Below are 13,938 nucleotides of genomic sequence, written 5' to 3'. Positions count from 1 at the left end.
ACTGTAAAAACTATGAAGACAGAGCAAGACACTGGGGGGAACAAGAAGTCCTTCACCTGTGAACAGTGGTCTCACATCTAGGCTGCAGCTTAAATACCTATGCCATCAAATAGGTTCAAAAACCAACAGTCTGTATGAGGTAGATCAAACTCTCTTCCCACACAGCAAACTCAAACATAAGGGCAAGGCAGGCATTAAAAAATATTATGCCTTGTTACTATCATGGCATAATCCACAGTGTGGGTCAGTACAAACAGCACTGATGAATGTGACACATGTTCCTATAGGACATGTAGCTACTTCTTTTCAAACCCACATTCCATATTTTTTCCACAGATCACAAGCTTTCAACCAGTCCTCTGATAGGGCTTAGCAAGGACAGAACCAATGACTTTCTGTACTGGTATTTACCACAAGTTTAGAAGATTAAGCACCTTTACAAATACATCTGATTACAAAAACACAGACTAACATGACTGGGTTTTTCAAATTCTGAAGCTTGTGAGGAATGTGACATGGATGAATTAACAGCAAAGTAAAGGCCTGCAAAAGAAACTAAGAGGAAGCAAGTAAGTGTTGGGATACTATGCCCCTCTCCCAGACATAACCTTTAGAGGCTAGGGAGATGTAATACATTCCCAAAATTCTGGCTTTTCCTTATGCACTTGCTAACCATCTTCAGCAGTCCTGTGATCCAGTAAGGTGAAAAGAGATCCCCATAAAGAATGTGTAGACCCATTGTCAAATACAGAGTTTCAGTCAAACTAGGAAGGTCAGACTCACTAAAAAGAATTAATTTTGACTTGTAACAGCTAATGAAACTCTAAACTATGATGTTCAGGAAGACTCTCAGTAAAGGTTTACCTCTCTGAACAACTTAGAAGTAAATTCACTAAGGTAATGCATGAAATTAAAGTTTAGCAAGTTCCCAAAACAGGAAAGCAATTTTACCTGAAATCTCACTTTTTAGCATTAACTCCTAGTTTACATTTTGCTAGCTACCAGTGAAAGTGCTTGTAATCAAAGTATTAAAACATTTCCTTACTATAAATCTTTTTCATTACTAGAAAACTTTTCTTTTAGCTTGAAACTCAATCACTGGGCACTACATCCTCTCAAAATGGAAACAATATTTTGTGTTACCTCTTTCTGAACATCTTTTGCTTGACTCTCAGCTTCACTGAGCTGAGTTTTCAGACTGGCTGCATCCCGTTGATGTTTTTCTCTCAAAGATCCCATCTGAATTTCAAGTTCCTTCCGAGACATTTCAAGAACACTTATGTCGCTGGTTAGCGCTAAACTCTGTTTCTGAGAGCTGAAAAACAGAACCCAATTGATTCCTTAATGTGTTTTAAATGTAAACAAACAGGCACTTTTCATCCTCTAAAGCTTCACACACTATTTTCATTTAATATGCTATTTAGTATCAGCTTAGAGCAATCACAGAAGTACAGATTACTGTCTCCCTGCACAGAGCACTGACACAAATGACGGGCCAGAGTCTTGCTTTTAAATGTATCTTCACAGCTTAGTGTCTATAATTAACCACAGTCTATAACTTATTTATAACTCATTTTTAGTTTCTTATTTTACAATTTATTATTCACTAAATGTTCACGACATACTCCAAAGTACTTTGAAACAAATTTGGAATGAGAAGTCTGCCCAAGGGTGTGAGAAGGATTCCACTTGTCTGCACGTTTCTGCTTACTCCACATACATAAGGTAATAGCTAGTATATTCTTCAGCTGTTAAGTACAGTTGTCAGAATCATAGAAAGCTCTCAATTAAGCCATTACAAACATCAATGTAATAACGAAAGAGGGTTAATTTGTGCCTATGCAAGACAAAGAAAAATAAGGGAAAGATCTTGCACACCTCCATTACGCAAATCCTCTAATTTCTGGTGTGACCTTGTGTATGAAAAAACACAGAAATCAGGGCATAATGGATCAAAAAAGAAAGGTTTGATTCCTGAAAAGTGACATATTACTTGTAAAAGTGTTTTACTCTGGGACATTTCCAATTTTTTATGGGATCTTACAAAGGTAAGGAAGTCAGAAGGGAAAAAAGACCACACAGATATCTAAGCATTATGGTAAAATTCAGACCTACAACAAAACAAGGTTGTTGTCCCATGCTTAGTCTGTGAATTAAATTCCAATATCTGAAACAACAACAAAAATGGCAGATGAATGGACAAGAGGGAAGTTACTTCCAGGCAGAAGATTTAGATTGCCTTTGGCAATGTAAGTGCCATGAAGAACAACATGGACACCAGACAGAAAGGGATAATGCAAGTCCAGAGGAGGCCACGAAGTTGGTCAGAGCACTGGACCATCTCCCCTGTGATTACAGGCTGAGGGAGTTGGGGCTGTTCAGCCTGGAGAAGAGAAGACTGTGTGGAGACCCCACCTGGAACACTGTGTGCAGTTCTGGTGCCCTTGATGTAAGGAGGACAGAGAACTGATGGACCAAGTCCAGTGGAGGCCACAAAGTTGCCAAGAGAACTGGAGCACCTCCCCTATGAGGACAGACTGAGGAAGTTGGGGCTGTTCAGCCTGGAGAAGAGAAGACTGTGTGGAGACCTCATAGCAACTTTTCAATATCTGAAGGGGCTACGAGGAGCTGGTGAGGGACTCTGTGGTAGGAAGTGCAGTGATAGGACAAAGGGTAATGGGTTCAAATTGAAGGAGGGGAAGTTTAGGTTGGATATTAGAAAGAAGTTTTTTTTTCTTGTGAGGGTGGTGAGACACTGGTACAGGTTGCCCAGGGAGGCTATGGATGCCCCAACCCTGGCAGTGTTCAAGGCCAGGATGGATGAAGCCTTGAGCAGCCTGCTCTGGTGGGAGGTGTCTCTGCCCAGGGCAGGTGGTTGAGACTAGATGATCTCTAAGGTCCATTCAAACCCCTAAAATTCTACGCTTCTATGTGCTCAAATAGCAGAAGAAATACAGCACAATACCAGTTCTCCTGCACTCTAAAATCCCTCCCAAAAGATAATATGACCCTTGTAATAGAAAGATTTGTATTCTTCCATTAAGCAAAACATGATACAGGACACAGTTTCTGACATTACTCTTTCATCTGTGAGGCTTCCACCAGACACACTACTGTTTGAGAATCATTTACCATCTTGGGCACAGAAAATTTGAGGTTAGGAAATTTATGTGGTTTATTATATTTTAAGCAGAAGGATAACTGCTGAGTCTAAATACTTGCACAAAGCATACTTCCAAGTTCTTATGAAAAGCACCAAAGTCAGTCATGCTAAATGCTATAACATGACTGATAAGTAATACAAAAGTATCTGCAAAACAAAAAATAACTTGGTGTAACAGTTTTACATGAAAGCGTTCTGATACAAATAAAATCTCAATAAATTTATTCAAACACCATCAGATATTTAGTACCTCTTTTGTGAGGAAAAAACCAACAAAACAAAACCCTTCAGCTACTATAAAATACCTCCTAGACAAATTCACTGTGCCTTACCTAGAAAGCTCCTTCTCTTGTCGCTGAAGTTCGGATGTAAGTGAAGTATTTTCCTTCCTTAGTTTAGCACATTCAGCCTCCAGAGCAATGCACTCTGTCTTCAGTTTTTCGAGTTCACCTGCAATGAATAAAATATAATTCAAATGAGCAAAATTGTTTCACAACTGCTTCAAGTGTCACCAGCTAATAAATGGAGGAAAAGCTGATATCAGTCATAAATATCAAATATATGTTTGTCATGATGTCACATGATGAGCACCTATAAAACAGTACAGTATCTTCTACTGTTAGGAGGTTTGTGGACCATTAAACAGGCAATTTTATTTCTATGCAAGTTTTTTCTAAGGCACAAAGGAGTAGAAAACAATCTATTTATGTGTCTACTCCAGTATTTTAGAAACAGTGATAGAAAAGCATATTTGAAGACAATTATTTCCCAGGCTTGAAAACAGCAAACAAGAAGAATGACTAGTCTATGTCTCTGTTATGAGGAACAGAATGTTTAAAACAATTGAGAGTGAAAATGAAATCTTTGAAACAAATCAGTCCCTGGTAATAGAGACAAAAGTCAATGTTATACACATCCTAATAATACAGAGACCAGAATTTGAACTGGAAGAAGGCTTCTTTGACAATTGCACAAAGATTAACCAATTCAGAATTTAAAACATATTTTATATTTGCCAGTTTCTCTGTGACAAAACTCAGCATGAGCTTTTGAACTCTGTTAGCAGATTGTCCAAGACCTGAAGCTATAGGCCTGGAGTAGCAGCTCTCAACCTGTCCTCATGAGGTGTGGGTGCATTGCAAGCAAAGGAAAGCACAAAGGAATGAGCCTAAAAGCAGCCCATGCTTCCTCAGAACAGCACGTTTTTATATCTCTGCATCATGCATCCAGGATAACGCCTTAATTTTCACATTTTTGTCAACAATGAGATGGTGTCATCAGTTTCATTAAGCCATAAAATACAGTCATTTGTCTCAAGTGAAGCTTTGCTAGAAGAATTAAAAGGTCAGAAGCTACCTCTTCATGGGTTTAAATTCTACAGAAGTTACACAGCTCCTCTTGGAAATCTATGGCAGTATGAACCTCTCAAACAGTAAAAGCTTTCCAGCTTTTCTAAGTGGAATTATACTTGGTCTATTGCTGATATTGAAGTGTACCTAAGCTAATTGAGGCATAATTAACAATTAACAGCTTTTGGAACATTACAAGCCTTGATACACATACACAAACCCACACGTGCACATATCTAGACACAGTAAGTGACCGCAAAGGGACAATTATTTGAGTAGCTGCCGTTCACACGGGTTACGGATGCTGTTAGCACTGCTGTGTGACATTTGTACAAGCAGATACCTTTCAGGCGAGTGGCCTCTTCCTTCTGCTGATCCTCACACTGCTGACATCGGAGCTGAAAACTGGCCTGCAGACTGACAATTTCCTTCTCATAATCTGAAGCATCTTTCCGCCACCGTTCGAGTTCCGCTCGCACCGTCTGCAGCTCTGCCTGCAGTGCAGAAATGTCTGTATCTCGCTCTGACGCTGCTTTTTCTGCGACTTGTTGAAGGGACAGAATCTCATTCTGAGCACTGACTAGTTCATTCCGAGTGGTTGAAATTTCCTTCTCCTTTTCCTTACGAAGGTTCTCGATTTCTTCTTGTAACCTTCGCAACTGAGCTGGAGACGAGATATAAATGTTCGTATTTTTTAAAACTGTATTTACAGAAAAACTGAAAAAACCTAACTCTCTTTCCCATTTTGGATTAAAGGACTAAAGCAGAAGATGAAAGGAAGAAGGAAGCCTAATGCAACTGAAAAAATAAAATCCTGTCAAGTGCCGTGCCCTTAGAGAGGCATGTACGTGGGTCCTGTAATACAGTCACAAGAAACAGAAATTATGTCAGGACAAAGCTTTCTTCGACAAGGCTGTGTGGTGTGTGGAATATTAAAGCAACTCTCCAAAATCTGAAACCAAGATTTAGATCCAACTTCACTGTAATCAAAACAAGTATTATAGAACAAGGACATTTGGGGCTTTCAAGACCAAGAGGAAAAGCAAGAAAGCTTCTGTGACAAGTCGAACGTTTGCAAAGCCACTCTGGAAATGTCTGCCTGTTCAGCAGTTAACTTGTGATGTCTATAAATATTTGAGGCACAGAGTCTAATTTCTACTCCCTTCTCAACACATAGTAGAGGACATAAACATGACTCCTTTGCAAAAAGCATTTTTCAAAGCATGAGATGAATTTGGAATTGAAAGAGACATCTGCACCAAATATACTGGGCTAGGAGAAGGTCCTTGAGCAGCTCATTGAACATGTCCAGCAGTGACATACACACTGGGCTACTTGACATTTCTGCATGAAGCAAACCTTAGAAATTATTCCCATCCAAAACTATTACTAAAGGCATCTCTGAGCACAACTTCTCATAAACACACATGCAAACAGAATCCAGTGCAAACACTTGGGAAAACAAGTACAGCACAGAGCAAAGGGAAGTATGAAAGAAAGAACAACAAAACTACAGCTAAAACCCTGACTGATGGGAGCAAAGGGTTTAATTTGCTGTGGGTTTGTTTTACTTTTCAAAGAACACATCAGAGTTCACATGTATTTCATTATTTTAACATGTGAAAAAGCAATCATGAAATTGATGAAGGTAAAATTCTTAACAGCACTTGAAAACCTAATGGAAGATACTGCAGAGGGTCAGAATTACACATTTAAAGGTTTATGTTTCAGAAGCAAAGGGCAAAATGAGGACAGTGGAAAGCATGGGGAGGATAACCAAGGCTGAGTTACCTTCCTAGATTACTTTTATTTATTTTTGCCTTCTCAATCCGTTACAGAACTTGACAGGGAGAATGTGAGTGAGCCTTGATGTAAACTGATATAGCATCAAAGGTGTTCAAGAGACTTGGAACTTTCATGACAATTATACTTGATGTTTTTCAGTAACTACATGTACAGTAACATAAAAAGAATTCATACACTGGTACAAACTAGGAACTTGACTTAGCTGATGTACACAGAAGAAGAAAAAACCCTCAACTTCTTTTGCCCTCTAAACAGGCTCCACCAAGACATTTAGCTCATTACATAAACTACCCCACACCCCACTTTGGAAGAAATAGACAGCATGGGAAAAAATCTGATAGGTATCATATGCAGCAATGGCTAAGAGCTATTATAGACAACAGTTAGTTAAATTTCACAGCAGCTCTGTGTAAGATGAAACAGCCTATCCTGTTCTATAACAAAAACATTTGCATCATGATGGGGTTTTAAATATATGTGAACAACATGAGGCTTACTACCACCCCATTTGTTTGAAAATAGTTTCTACAAGCTTACACTAACACTTGCTATTAATGAAGTAATGGATGAGAACAACCTGACAGAACAACCTGTATCACCAACTGCCTTTCCATGTATCCTTACATTAGAAGCCTTAAACCTGCCAAAATAATATGCTCTAAACCACAAAGAACTATGACCTGCTAATACAGCAGGTGCCTATTAATGAGCAAAGGAACGACTTTTTCAAAGCATATCTTCCTGACATTGTTTTCTTTATCAAGCCAAGCTAAACTCCTGCTCCTTGGTATTGGCAGCATCTCAAAGAAATGTGTTCTTTTCTTCTGCCTGCTTTGTTGATGGACAACTCTCCCTTTAAATGTTCAGGTGGGAAAACAAGCACAGTATGACTGAAAATCCAAAGATACCCAAGAGTTTCTAAAGCTTTGTGGAGTTGTAGAAATGACTTACACAGGAAAATTACTACTAAGAATACTGGAATGGTTTCTGAAGCACTGGATGTAATTTGAAAGGGCAATTAGAAAGAAAACTTCCATTACATCTCTTGTTTATGTAAGCCATTACCTCATCCAAACTGAATGCCTCACTTCTTTTATTTTTTTAAAATAAGTAATGACAAGTTAGTTGAATTTTCTTGCTCTACCTATCTGTTCATCTAACAAACTTCACACGCAGAGACAAGATCTCGTTTGTTTCTGTGGCACTTTCTCTTCTCTGTGACAAACACATTAAGCCATGCAGCACTGGCCGGCCAAAAACATTGATTCCATGGAAGTACTTCAAGAAATGTTACTGCATGAAGTTGCCAAGTTGTTTTTTTCTTTCCTTCCCTACAGTTCACAGTGACTGCCAAGGGAGAATCCTGACAACTTTTCCCAAATTGAGAGATGCGTCACACCCTAAAATTTTGGGAAGCAGCAAGCATACAATGAACATCAGAACATTCTGAACTACAATGGAGGAGGAAACATTAGCAAGACGTCACTTGAGACGGATCCAGAAAACAAAAACCCACTGAACTGACAAGAGGCATCTTGCAGTTAAGTCTGGCTCTGTCAAGCTTCTGCTTTGATTCTCTTTTATTGAGAAGAAAAAAATTTTCTTTTTTTCCTGAACAGAATTAACTATCAAATTCTATTTTCTAACTTTTGTTACAGCATTTGCTACTTGGAGAATTGTCATTATTAGCAGGGTAACATTCAAAATTAAATTGCTCCTCTTGCTCTGAAGATGAGCACTCTGAAAGCTTCTTCTTCTTACAGGAGCAATGGCACAAAATGTAGATATCCCTTGCTGCCATGCACATAACAACAGTGTTATTACACAGGTTTCTCAGTGTAACTGGTACAGGACAAGTACCACATTTCACAACAAGCTACTGCCCAGAAAATACATTTGCTAGTGCTATTTTAACTTCCTAAGGAAGTCAGGACTGTCAGTCCATCTGCATGTCTGCCCATCTGCCTTCTAACCACTTCTGGGTCCAAACCAAACGATATGCTGACCAAGATCCAAGGTAGGAATCTCCCAACTTTCAATGCAATCAATGGCTGAGTAGTTGTTCAAATTAATGCTTGCTCTGAGGAAGTCACAACATAATGTAACCCTTAGTGGTTTTAAGGCTAGACAGACTCTTGGTGAATGAGCTCACTCACATGCACCGGATGACAAGTTAACGTGACAGAGGATATGTGACACAGAAGTTATGTAAATCGTGGGATTACGTTCTGCTATAATGATTTTGGGATGAGAAGAGTATGATTGGTGATATCATTTTCCCCAAAACCACAGACACTGTCTCTGCTGCAGAGATTTCATTGTATGCTCTGAGCTTGGATGCAGATCTGGATGAAAAATTTCTTCAAGAGGATCCTACAATGAAGTGAAGAGACCAAGTAGCACAAACAGGCTGAACCTCCTGAGTACTCTGAAGGCAGCCACAGGAAGAATCCCTGGATCATTCAGAACTGAGAAAGACTGAAGAGACATGAAGAGGTACCTATTACCCATTACATCTTTTGCATTTTCTAAGTTATAATTAGAACCACAAGAACTGACAGAAAACACTCCACAATAAAATTCAAAGAGATGGTGAAAGAAATCAGATTTAAAACATACACTCAATTATGATGCCACAGAAACAAAGTTATATGTTTTCCCTAAGGAGTGGGGTGAAAAAAATAAATTCTTACCTTGCAGAGCATTTATTTGCTTGTTAGATTCTTCAACTTGCACTCGATATGCTTTTCTCTCTTCTTCCAACAGTGCTATAAGTAAAGGTGAAAACATGCCCAGGAGTTTTTGTTAGTAACATGTTTATCAGCTGTGCAATTAATTTTAGTCACAACTTCCCCTTAAATGAAAGGATTAAACAAACATATTATTTCAGGAAGTTATGAAGGCTAGTAGCTGTGTAAGTAGTTTAATACAAGTTAATATTAAGACACCATTCCATTACTGAGGTAGTATTACAATTAATTTGAAATTAATGTAATCTGTTGCCTGATCTGAAAACTCCAAGTGTGCTAACTGCAAACTGGTGTGGGAGGAGAAAAAACAAAGCTGTAACTACACCCCATAAAGAACACTGAACAATATGCAATTGAACTGGGCTATAGTATTTCCTGTCAACAGCAACCCACAATTTTGCTGAGGATAATGATAGACCTACATATCTGATCTAAACAAAGAACTACCACTGAAGATATGTGCATTATCTGACTGAAATCCAGATTAATGAGTATCTGTTTATGACTACATTTTATAAGGATTAAATATATGGAGCTCAAGTATGTATTCAATACTAAGAAAACATGTTCGTTTACTTTGACTGAAAAAGAGCTGAATTGAACTGCATATAAAGTTTAGAAAAAAAAAAGTTTCTGACATTCTGTGCAGGAGATGTGAATGCTATGAACCAAATTTATCTAAGAGACAGACAGCAAAATTGGACCCCTTCTAAGACTATCTAATAAACACAACTTTAATCAACACCCTACACAACCAAGTTGATCTGGGTCTCACCTTGAAGTTCAAAGCATTTTTGTTTACTTGTTCTAGCTAGCTCTTGGGCTTCAATCAGCTCCTTGTGCAGTTGCTGAATTTCTTGCTTAGCCTCAGTCTCTGATTGTGCACCCTGCAATTCATCTGATAAAAGAATATTTTCTTTAAATCAAAATTTCTACAACAGGTTCATTCGCACTACCGTGTGATACTGGCGACTTTTTACTCACATCTTCCATAGTTAGTTAAAGTAAACTCAACGCTGGATTAGGCAAATATTAGCAAAAACATTAATATACTTATAAAAAGGAACAAAACATATGCAAACTTAAATACATTCATTATATATAACATGCAGTATAAAACAAAAAAAACCAAACAAGAATTAGAGTTTTTAAAACCACTGTATAGCTTGGAATGGGGTTCTGGATTGACAAGAACAATGAACAACGAGCATAAAACAATCCTTGACTGTGTTTACAACTTGTCTCTTTTTAAAAGAAGCTACTGTAGCCCCTAGCAATGACCCCACTCCTCCCCAGCCCACCCTGCTCCCAGCACACGTACCAGCGCCGCTGGGCACCATCCCGCCCCGCCAGCCTGTGATGCTGCTAATGCCAGTCAGCTGCACCAGCTTAGGCAAAAAGCTGCTATTAAGTGCTTTTCTACTGCCAATCCCTAGCCACCATGCCAGCCCTGGCCTCCCCCTCTCCCTCTGGGGACTGCAACAAGGAAAGGAAAAATTAAGGGAAATCATCTAACTGAAAATGAAGAAAGAGAAGAACAGTTCAGCCCTCCTTATTTCATTTAGTGGCCTTAAGTGAACACTAAGATAAATTTTGCCCTGCATTTTTTCCTCACTATGTCTTACAATATTAGGTATATCTTTAATACGATCAGATACCTATGCACGTTATTTAAACTCTAAATAAAAATATTTGCTCTTCCCCATAAATTTTGTATTAGCTAAAATCCCTATTAAATGCCTCTTGGGCTTATAAGAGATGACCTGCCATTACAGGCAAATTAAATACTTTTATAGCTGAAGTTCTGAAGGAATTTAAAAGAGGAAAAATAAGTATTTGCAACTAATAGCAGTATCCTCTACTGGGCACACACTAGAAACTCGATGCAGGAACAAAGACAACAACATTCCAGTCTGCAAGGCATGTGCAATGCCAGGAACTGACTGCATCCAGGAAACTCATTCACTAGGTTTTCCTTAAGCAGTGTCTGTGCAGAAACAGACCTTTCAACAGGCACAAACAGCACCAATAAACTCCACAAGTAGAGAGCTAAAACTTGATATAAAACTTGTTTGGTGAGAAAGGTAAAGGAGGGGAAGCAGTGAAAGAAGTGCAGCTGTGAAACATGGGAGAGAGAGAACAAAAGGTGCATGTGTTACACAGCTACCTGGTTAATAAAGGTCTACAGCTATAGACCATATAGATTGAAGATAAAGGCTTAGAATAAAATATTACTTTGCTTGTCTGAACCTTTCACTAACAAGGAAAAAAAAGCTACAGTTGAGTTCATCACTACACTTTTAACATTCATATTGGACTCTATGTGTTACCAATAAAGAAGCTATGAACTTTCTTCCTATTCTCTTAGTTTAAAAATAATGCTGAAGTACTCCTATTGCATCTCTGTACGAAAAGGGGCTGATTTTCCCATTCTCACAGTAATGACTTGGTGGGATCGAGTAGAGCTGAGGACACATATGTGCTTTTAGACTTTTTCAGAACAAAATTATGAGAGCAGAAAGAACAGAGAGGACTACATATTTCATCCAAATACTTTGTTTTATAGTTTATTAGTTCCAAATCCAAGTTTGTCTTTACTGAATATGTTTTGTTCTTAGTTTCTCATGGATGAAGACTTGGGGCAATTAGACTTTCAACCCTCCTTAATGAGAGTTTTCAGAAGAAATGGTTGAGGAAGTTGACAAATTATGCTCAAATCATGCCTGATAAAGAAGCAGTGTCTCAAATCCAACAACAGACACCCCAAATGAACTCTCTGGTGGACAGTGTTTTCTAGTCAATGAAAGCAAACATCATAAAAGACAGTACTGCTTCAAAGGAGACAAGAGGCTCAATTTAAGGGACATTATAATCAGTACAGCAAAGGCACAACCGAGGTAAAAACTCTTTCCTACTCCAGCACAAAAGGGGAATTTTCATTTACCTGACATGCTTCTAAATCAAAAGTCAAGTAATATAAGCACAAGAAAATATTAGCTTTTCAGTCCTGCCCAAACTGAAAATTCCTTTAATGTCTTTTAGTTCAAAGCCAACACCATTTCTGTACTAACTGTAGTTAGAAAAATAATTCTTCAGTGAGTAGGATAGTTCTATTTATAAATACTAAAACTACTAAATATCATCATGTTAAGAATCAGTTCCCTTAAGAAGCAAATTCAGACCACAAAAAGCTGCTTTGAGAATCAATGTAAAAGGCTGCAAATAGAAAAAAAGTGTATGAGCAATTTCCAGAAGTATTCAGTTTTACACTAACTGTTCTTAGGGAAGGCTCAGGAGTTATTACAAGAAGGTGTCAAAAAAAATTGAATTAAAAATAAGGTCAAATGCAGCAGCTTAAAAACCCTCATTCATTTCTTCTAGCTCATGGACCTGTGATCAAGTTGTTTGCCACGTTCCAAGAAACATTCCTAATTAACACCACTTTGTTTCACACAATGTTTCCCTTAACACTGACTCTACTGGTAAGTCAAAAATTGCTTACAATCATATTAAAAAACTTTTACATTTAAAATATTGTTTTAAATACATCCCATAGCACACAAAAATTTCTTTTTCACTCTAGCTTAAGAAAAGAAGTCTAACCCATGGGTCTGTTTTGAGGAATATGACCATTCCCAAACCATTACAGATGATGACAGTGTGTGAAGGAATTGTTTCCAATTTTAGGACCTATAAAGTAAAATTTCAATACATCCAAAGGAAAAACATGTATTTAAAAAAATTTTAAAACTAGTATTTGCAAAAACAAAGATACTAACAGAGCTCTGCTTCTAAGTTTGCCTTCACACTTGTGTTTTGGTAACAAAGACAATGCAGAACCACACACAGGCTGTGGTCTCAGCTGATCCCTCATCTGTACGTGCCTGGCACATGGAAGCAGCTTTCTGAGCAGGCTGGTATCTCTCCAAGTCCCACAGTAACTCACTTCCAGAATTTTGCAGGATTTCTCAGGCTATTCAGAAGACAATTTTCAGGGTACTCCAGTGAAGTCACACAGACTGAGTTTTCTTGAGCTTTGGAAGATCCACATGAAGGAAACTGTACTATATACTCAAAATCAGGTACCTGATTATTGTAACGTGAAAAATGGTTCCCAAACTTTCTGAATCAGCAGCCTATTGCTGATTTTTAAAACTTCCTGTGTAAACTACCACTATTCCTCAAACCCTCAACTGAAAACACTTTCTGTTAACATCCCATGGGTCAGCCTTAGAGTTACTATGAACACAAAGGGATGCTGATAAGAACAAGATTACTAACCTTCCAGTGACATTTATTGCTTCTTTCCATCTGTTTAACATTTACCTTAACTTGGCAATAAGCAGCCACAAACAGTCTGTTTAAACAGCAGTGTCCAAGGAACTGTTATGAATGTCTAATAAAATAATTTACCCCATAGGTGGAAAAAAAAAGCCAATTCATCTGTGTCAGCTTTCCCCTTTGCCCTGTTTGACAGACTCTGACTTGTGGAAAGTTGAATCAAATCCTGAAAATTTGATGACAGAAAATTTTTGATGGAAAATATTTGGAGGAAACTACATCAATTAGAAGTCTCATACTTTCCTTGTTGTGTTAATTTGTTTTGTAAACTCCAGCAAGACCTCTGCCTTTTCCAGCGGCCGTTTCCGCATTCCAAATAGCTGCCAGATCAGAAATCTTCTCACTCTTCCTTAATTATATCACTGCATAACAAATCCACTTGAAAGACCTTCTGTGGCAAATAAGATCCTTTTTAGGACAAAGTCAGGCACATTAAGCAGCTCTCTGAAAAAAACTCCAACAAAACTTTGGCTTTGTAGGCTCTTCAAAATAATAATAAGGGCAAATGATTCATTGTACAGATATTTCT

The 13,938-nt window shown here is 38.1% G+C and overlaps 1 protein-coding gene across 5 annotated transcripts in view; it reads right to left on the bottom strand.

Moving 5' to 3' along the window:
- Positions 1 to 13,938, bottom strand: part of SLMAP (sarcolemma associated protein) — a 44,228-nt gene that overhangs the window by 5,563 nt on the left and 24,727 nt on the right. For 3 of the 5 annotated variants that reach the window (XM_009076568.1, XM_009076572.1, XM_009076569.1), the window contains 5 exons: positions 9,844 to 9,966; positions 9,012 to 9,086; positions 4,856 to 5,176; positions 3,496 to 3,613; positions 1,144 to 1,315 (listed from right to left, as the gene is read on the bottom strand). In XM_009076568.1, coding sequence (XP_009074816.1) covers positions 1,144 to 1,315; positions 3,496 to 3,613; positions 4,856 to 5,176; positions 9,012 to 9,086; positions 9,844 to 9,966 — 809 coding nt within the window. The remainder of the gene's footprint in view (positions 1 to 1,143; positions 1,316 to 3,495; positions 3,614 to 4,855; positions 5,177 to 9,011; positions 9,087 to 9,843; positions 9,967 to 13,938) is intronic. The other 2 variants (XM_009076570.1, XM_009076573.1) reach the window with 1 other exon arrangement.

Source organism: Acanthisitta chloris, unplaced genomic scaffold (genome assembly GCF_000695815.1).
Source record: "Acanthisitta chloris isolate BGI_N310 unplaced genomic scaffold, ASM69581v1 scaffold9926, whole genome shotgun sequence".
NCBI classification, from domain to species: Eukaryota; Metazoa; Chordata; class Aves; order Passeriformes; family Acanthisittidae; genus Acanthisitta; species Acanthisitta chloris.
This window is presented reverse-complemented; position numbering and strand designations above follow the sequence as displayed.